Source organism: Esox lucius, chromosome 13, assembly GCF_011004845.1.
Source record: "Esox lucius isolate fEsoLuc1 chromosome 13, fEsoLuc1.pri, whole genome shotgun sequence".
Classification (NCBI taxonomy): Eukaryota; Metazoa; Chordata; class Actinopteri; order Esociformes; family Esocidae; genus Esox; species Esox lucius.
In genome coordinates, this window is record NC_047581.1 from 11,553,759 (window position 1) to 11,562,200 (window position 8,442).

An 8,442-nucleotide genomic window follows, 5' to 3' on the forward strand; every position below is an offset into this window, starting at 1 on the left:
ATGCCGCTCTAGTCAGTGGTCAGATTTCGTATTAACTCTTAGGGACAAGCATGCGGACGATATTTATGAAGCCCTTGTTGAGGTTTCAAATCCTGTCAGGCTACGTTGCAAGTGCCTGGCATTAACCACATCATATGAATGCTGTCTGCACACCTGATGCCAACAGAAGACGTCCGAGTCCATGAGGTGTCAGTGGATCGCTGCTGGTTCATGCAAAGCAAAACATGCAGTGTAGACATACAGGAGAGTTTGGATTCAAAATGATATCTTAGTATTACAATGCAATACTTTAGCATATATCAAACAAACAGTATATACTCATATTCGTATATATTAAAACTTGCATCTTGCCTATGGAGCAGCGAGGGCGACTGTGGGAGAGAAGCTACAGGTAAGCCAGTCAAAAGCTTTTTTTCTCTCCTGGCTCCCCCAATGGTGGAGCCTTGAAGCTAGGATACACATTCACTGGCCATTCTTCAAAAACATGACATTTTTAAATAGTTTCCATCTGTGTGTTTGCTCGTTTTTTATTAGGGTTGCCCGAGAAGATTAATAACTTCTAAACAGATGTGAAACTGTGTTTGTTTTCAAAATGGCTTCTATCCCATCAGGTGTGTGATTGAATGAGTGAGTTAAATGTCCTTCAGCCAATTGGAAGCGTGGGAACCTTTCAATAAACAGTGGAGATGGGAAAGTCGATCTGGTACAAGGGTTGCAGGCACAGAGGGTAAAACAACATCTATACCCATAAATTCAGCAGCTCTCATAAAGCCTGACATGGTTTAAGATTAACTCTGTGATTAACCATTAGGCCAGAGCAGAGTTCAAGAAAATATGAGAAATGGGTATCTTAATGTAAAATGAACACACATACGGGTGTTTGCGTATGCATGTAAAGTTTCAGTTACAAACCCTGAATGTGCTACAGTGAAGTTGTAAACGCAGATGCAGATAAATGAAAAATAAGTGTGTTACCAGAAGTTTGGAAATGATGACATGTGCACTCACTCACACACGATCTGAGTGTGTTTCAGGCAAGCCGGGCCAAGCACATACGGCAAGATGTAAGTGACTGCAGATGTGAGGGGAAGTCCTCCAAGAAGGTTTCTGGTTAGGGAGAACCTTCAAAATGAGCACCATTAGGGGCTCATTGGCCCATTCCTAACAGGACTGTGCTCCTAATGAGTTACAGAGGAACGATAACCGTTTCATCTCACATGACATCATTCCATCTAAGCTCTTTTCTTAGTGAAAGCTCAGCTTTCACAATGACAGTGAGCAACACCATGTACTCAGGTCATGCTGCTATAACAGGGCCATATATATTTAATTGAACTTATAAGAGAGACATAGAATAGAGACAGAGAATATAGTTCAATTGTAACTTATATGCGATAGGAAATTAATGAACACTGCGCTGAACTTTTTCCACTGAATTTTCATGGTCGAACAGAGATACTTTTTTGATAACTTTGACAAGTCGTTACAGTTCACCCAAAATATATCCTGTTCAGCAGTCTGGTTTTGGATTCTGACAAATTCTGGTTTTGGACAGCCGAGCCCAGTGGAACTGAAATCCAGTCCAGGGCACTTCGGTACATGAAGAGGCTGAAATGTGAGCTTTCATTAGGGGAAGATGAAAACCAGAAATGTTTTGGGTCCCCAGGATCAGATTCGAATACCACCAGGCTTGGCTGTGCTTATAATTAGTATGTGCCAGGCATTAATCATCAGGATGTGAACAACTAAATACATTCAGATATAAGTCAACCTGAATTTAACGAGCAAAAAATATAACCAGATGGTCAGGTCTTAACTTGTTCGAGTTTATATTTGAAGAACAACAATAAACAAGATCTTACTTTCCTAATAACAAACCAGGATTTCATCATCAACAATGATGTGAACAAGAACAGGTTTACTCATAAAAATGTCCATGGTTTGAATATTGTGTACGTGTAACAACCTGTCAGCGGTTTGCAGTTTGACCCGTACCAAGGGCAGACTGGTTTGACATTCGTCATAGTATATTACCTTTTGTTCCAATTTGTAATGGTAAAGTCCCATATGACAAAGTGTCTGCCTGAAACACATCTACACACCACCTTTTAAGATGTCAAACTAGACACACTGAAATGTAGCTGTAAAAAAAAAAAAAAGGATTTTAGATCATTAGGTCCTATAAACACAAAACATATATCTTCCATAATGTTGTACAGCCTTTACCAAAATACTCAGAGACAACTTATAACGTGAAGTAATTTGATTGCATAAAAACTGAAACTGCATTCACGAAGACATGCACACATATTCATTCTTGCCAAGCACACTTCAAACCTGCTGCTGCCAGATTCATTTGGACCGTTAATGAATGCTCAGACTTCATACATTTTTACTTCAACGCCCTTTAAATGTTTATATATTCACATTATCTTAATTTGTATAATTTATAAATAAGAACAATCTTATTTATATTTTGCCTTGTAATCTTGTCAATGAATGAACCATTCCTTGTGTATCCAGTTACTTCGACAAATTAAAAACGTACCACCAAAATATATCCCAATTAGGAACTAAAGGAGTGGTCTAAACAAAGGAATGTCATTTTGTTCTGAGTTAGGACGTATTATGCTGTTTGAAACCTATTTATGCTATTTAAACCTACAGAGACCTCTTAAGTCCAGCTACCTTTTGTACCTAATTGATTCTGACATGCCAAGTCATACGATATTGTAGTCAAATTCCTCACTGTTTATGCACTTAGTATCAAGTTTAGTTTTTCAATGCAATGTCTTGCAAAACTTTCAGTGAAAGAGCCACGTCCCTTCTAAATGTTGGCAGACAAACCATGATGAGTTTTGTTCCAATCTCTGTCCTGATTTTCTACCCTCTCGTTCTGTGATTTCCATAAAAAAAATATTTGAAATAAAATGTTGTCCGGAACCAACATCCGACTGCTATGGCTGGCACTATCAAGCCCCTTGACCTAAACCTCCCTCCATGCCTGGCCCACATGACTGACAGCAGACACGTTCTGCTTTCCTGCTGTAACAAATGTTCTCCACTTAATTTCCGCTTCTGCATCCTGTACAGACTGTGGGAGTTGCCGCATGGTGTTTATTTTAAGTGTCTTTCTAGCGAGTTTGCTATAAAGACGGCCAGCGGCTTTGTTATGATAAAGCTCCTTCTGGATTCTGATAGAAAATAAGCATTTACAGTCATGTAAATCCAATTAAGTTGGAGATCTATGAGCTAATGGGAAACTGGTAAAACAGTACACTCCTAATATGGTGTCAGCTACATATTTTATTTCTACATGTCCACGAAGACATGGAATACAACACACATACCTGTATACCACAGGGGGCTGGGGAGGACATGCTCAAAGTACTGGAAAGGAATAAATGGAATGACAGGAATGACAGTGTCGATGTGCTTGTTCTACCCTATTCCTGACAGATTTGAGAAATATTACCCCAAACTTGCCTCCTATTCTTTACACTAAATCCTGTTGGTGTATAGAATTAAGTATGGATTTATCTATTAAAAACATCAGCTAATTTTCCTTTCACAAAAATGTCTTAGCCATATCTATTGTGTTAAAATAATGGACATGGCTGGGTTCTAGAAGCTCTCAAAGTTGACATTGTCTCGAGATCTGAAAAGAAAAGTGTCCCTCTGCTGGTTACAAGGAAAACCTTCCTTCCAATAAGCTTTGGTGATCCAACGGAACCCCAACAGTTGCTAGCTGCTGCTCAGGTTCTTGTCAGGGATAACATTTCAACATCCATTAGAAGGTATGAGTAATACGTAACCAAAGAAAAGGAGAGGCTATTTCGTTTTATGGTTACTTTATTTCAGACTCGGAGCCTAGGAAGAGCTTGAACCAGCTACTGCTGCTCTCTTTGGCTTAGGGACAGTGCCCTCACGGAATCCATTCCTGGAACAGATAAAACACAATGTCTTAAGTTAGGAGGACATTTTCTTCTTCAAATTGGAAACCATCTGTATATTAGGAATGCAAAAGTACACAGTATGTTATCGAACCGTTCAGGACACCCCCTACAATTCAATACGCACACGTGAATTACAGAGTTACAATAGGCTGGTCATTTTCCTACAATTTCCAAAACATGCTTATTGCGCTGCAGACCACACGCATGTTGTACATTCAGATGCACAGAACGAGACGCGTAGCTTGTGAACAAGTAAGGCAGACAACTGCTTGTAGCCCCAGGCCATTAGGGGGCTCCTGAAGGCTGACAAATTTACCCCACAGCAATGTCTCAAAATGTGGCAATAGCAGTGAGTGCAACCACCTCCCCCTTAAACAACCAATGGATGATAAGCAATGACATCTCCGTTGGAAATCTCCCTAAAGGTGCCCCACAGGGTAACTGCAGGTTTCAGGAAGTTACATTTAAGAAGTTGAGACTTGAATTTGTAGTGGCATTAATTAAGACCAATTTTACCACTACACCCCACACAAGAAATAGATAAGGACACCAAATTGGACTGAAGTACCCACTGTTGTTAGAGCAGTAAGCCCACTGCTAACAATAACATCATTGGCTGTACTTTGCAGGACCGTCTTCGGTGATACGACCAAACAGAAATGTAAAACGCCAGATGTTTGTTGGAGGCTTTTCGCTCTAGTCTTTGTTGTTTCGGTGTTTCTCACACTTCATATGGGATTCCACAGATTTAATTCCCATAAATATGCAAAGTTTGAAAGACTTCTTGCAAAAAACACAATGGGCTTTGTTTTCTTTCCCTTCAACCACAAAGCAAAGATGCTGTTGTCCAACAACAACTGGTTGAATTTGCACTTCCCCATGGAACTACCTGCAGGAAGTGTAACAGCAAATGTCCACTATGTTGCTAGCTAAATTACCTAGCTATCTACCTAATGAACCAACAAGTGTCTTGCAGACATCTAACATTCTGACTGAAACCATAGTTTCTCAATGCACACAATCAGAGCAAAAATGTGTTCAGAGAGAAGCAAATTTGAAGAGGCACTGTCATCTTTCAAATCTGCTGTGTGGCTTTCAATCCAATGAGGGTAAGTAGCCCGTAAATAAAGTACAGTCTGCAAGTATTGCTATGCCACGGTTGGCTACTCGATTGGAAACACTTCTAACATGACTTCATATCAAAACCGAACCCTTACAATGACCCCCAAACCGCAATACGTTCCGTGGGTCCACTGCACAGATGCATCCCTACTGTACATGGCCTAATTGCCCTCACAAGTTCTCCACTGCTTAGCAGTAGGTAATCCCATACACCGCAAGAATGTACTGCATGCTTAGAAGCTGGCACAGAAGACTATTTGGGTGTTTTTGTTTCTTTTAAATGTATTCCTGATATTCCTGCGCCTTTCAAATTTTCTGGATACGTTTTTTTTCGAACCGAAAGACGATGGCCAGAACTTAACATGTTACCCCCCCCCCCACCAGCATGGACTTGTGTATAAAGCATAAACACCAGCTGAGTCCATTCCTTTAACACACGGCTATTGAGGTAATGTACGTTTTTGCTGATTTTTTACTAGCCAATTATGACAGCTCATTTTTGTATTCTGTGCCAAACATTTTCTTCTGTACATCTGATTTACCATGTATACCAGGTCGAAAAGTTTTTAAGGGGAGCTTGTTACCTGAACCTGCGGTAGACGACCCTCAGGTGTCTGATACGGCCAGTCCCTGTGGTGTTGCGTCTCTTGGCCTTGGCACTCCAGTTATCTGGTGGTTCAAATCAATGCGTCAGAATAAATGAAGCGCAAAACCGCTAACTAAGCATAGACAAACAATGCCAAAAATGCCCTTTTTCATGTTCGGACATCCTGAATATTTTTATATAGATGCATTACAGAACATGTATTGAATTTTCCACAATTTGTCAACAATCTACACAAAGTTGGGAACAAAAAAGGTTGAAGAAAAAACTTCCTGCAATTTATGAAAAATGAAATAATATTTTATTTTGACTGCGTAAATATGTAACTCCCTGATTGAATGTTAGAAACATGCATTGCAGCCATTTTGTGAACACAAAACACACCTGGAATATATGTCCAAAACATTTTCCAAAATATATTCCCAATTTCTTTCAATACATCATGAGTGAGAATGTATTATCATTAATTCTAGAAACAATAACTATAAAAATGCTGAGTACCAATAATGCTCATTTTGAGCACCAATCACAACGTGCTGCTATTGCAATGCACACACAATTGCACTTGTGTACATGTGCACGGTCTGCAACAAAACAGCATTTATAAAAAGGTGCTAAAAAAAATATTGAAGGCACTCCACCTAGTGTCACTGATCAGTCCTCATTGTTTCAATGATTTATTTGTCAACGGATGCAACGAATTTATTAATAATAAACCACACGTAAGCCACTCACATCTTCTCTTGCGCTTTTCGGGGTAGCCACACTTTCCACATGAAGACTTCTGCAGGTGGTATGCCTTCGATCCGCACCGACGACACAGGGCGTGCGTCTTGTTGCGACGTTTACCAAATGATGACGTTCCCTTCGTCTGAGAAACAGACAACATTTATGATGAGCAATTCAATCATTGAATTTTCAGGCAACTAAAAACACAAGAATTTCATTAAACTGCAGAACTTCACATACTTCGCTGGTTCGAATCTAGCTTGGTATGCTATGCCTGATTGACATTGCATTATGGTAGTTGGGTAAACTAAATACATGTAGCTCTTTCGTAGGATAAAGACAAGCATTAATGAATGTGATCTTTAAAAACAAATTTTGTAGGGACAACAATAGTAGATAGCCAATTCGAGATGCTGACTGAGAAGTTACGGATCAAGCTAAATAGGGTTGGGAAGCAGTTGCTAGCTAACGTTTAGTGCTTGTTACGTTACAGGTAATTAATCGGCTTGGTACTGTTTATGAAACGGAACCCGTGAAATACTGGGCTCCTTAACACTCCATTGCTTCCATATAAACAAGAATAATGTAGACGATAAGGAAGACAGTGCATTAAAGTAGATGATTTCGGATTTGCAGGGCACACTGCGTCCGATCTTACCATCTTCTTGACGAAGTTCACACGATAGAGACCGGGAAATTATTTTGTGTTGCGCTAAATTCAGTCCGTACTAATTCCGGTTTAACGCTACTGTCAATTAAAATATATACACATATGTGATGCCTTTAATTAATATTGTACACGGAAATGTGAGTAGAAAACGCTGAAATACAACATTATATTTTTAAACTACTATTTTTGTTATAAAATGTATTATTAGAGACAGTACAAAAAGCTAGACTGCCGGCTTATAAGAGCCACGCTTTTGATGTCTGCCTATTGCCTCCGCCCCGGGGAGGTGTCTCAGTGTGAGTCATGCAATTTCTGTACGTTCGGCAAGCATCGTTGGGTCCAGCCGTAGGGGCTCTTGGAGGCTAACTGTGACCCTAACCAGATCACAAACAAAATACCCATTAGTGTCATGCTTTGGGAGCCGGACCGGTCAGATTAAAAATAATAATGGTTGGTTTAATTAAGCTGTCATGCTAGATTCCATTTTACCCTTGAGACAGTAACAACAGCGATTGTTAGTGGTCTGTTGAGGCTACTGCCTAATGCCATTTGTCCAGAAATATATGAGATGTCATTTTCATCTCACTTGGCTGCAATCTAATTCTTAGGGTATGATTCCCTTTAGGCATATTTCTCTGGGGATTCATCATGAATAAATAACCTTGATAAACGATTTAGGAGATAGATACTTTAAGTCAAACTGAGTTTTCGTAAACAAATTATATTAACTGGCTTAAAAGTTGAATGCCTCTAATTCTGCTGTCATATCACATCAGAAAGCACCCTACTAATTTGAGGCTATGCCCCTAGGGGTCCACAGAGCTACTACATGGGAACCATGTAAAGTTCTCCTAAAATGATTTATTTATTAAAATTATTTAATTTTTGGAACATTATGTGTGTTTATTTTAATTATTTCTAAATGTTGAGAGATTTCTGTTGAAATAACCTCCTGAATGGTGTGTATGTGGGAGGACAGGTTTCTTTGGCATTTGTAGTCCTTAAGAATGACTACAAATGCCAAATTGAATGAGGGTGGATGGCAGGTTTGGTGGGTCCCTGGACAAGAAAAGGTTGAAGATCCTGACTCTGGGTCAAATTACTGCAATTTGTATATTATAGCTCTGTCTAGGAACTAAAAGGTGATTACATGTCTTCATCCCTAAATGTCTAAACTATTTAGCAGCAAAGTAGCACGACAAGGCAAACAACATTGTTATTCTTTCAACCACAGATTTTCCCATCAAGTTTTAGAACATTTAGCAGTTTCTGTGTAAGTTAGAATTTGCTGGCATGTTCTCAATTTTCACAGGGGCTTTCTTGTCTTGTCATGTAACAACCCCGCAGTGGTAGTAATTTTT

The 8,442-nt window shown here is 39.4% G+C and overlaps 1 protein-coding gene across 1 annotated transcript; it reads right to left on the reverse strand.

Moving 5' to 3' along the window:
- Positions 1-3,843: 3,843 nt before the first annotated feature.
- On the reverse strand, positions 3,844-7,102 carry LOC105014087 (60S ribosomal protein L37). Its single transcript, NM_001310908.1, is given in 4 exon segments — positions 3,844-3,940; positions 5,663-5,747; positions 6,418-6,553; positions 7,070-7,102. Coding segments are annotated over 4 exon segments (294 nt in total). The 5' UTR covers positions 7,073-7,102; the 3' UTR covers positions 3,844-3,870.
- Positions 7,103-8,442: the final 1,340 nt, after the last annotated feature.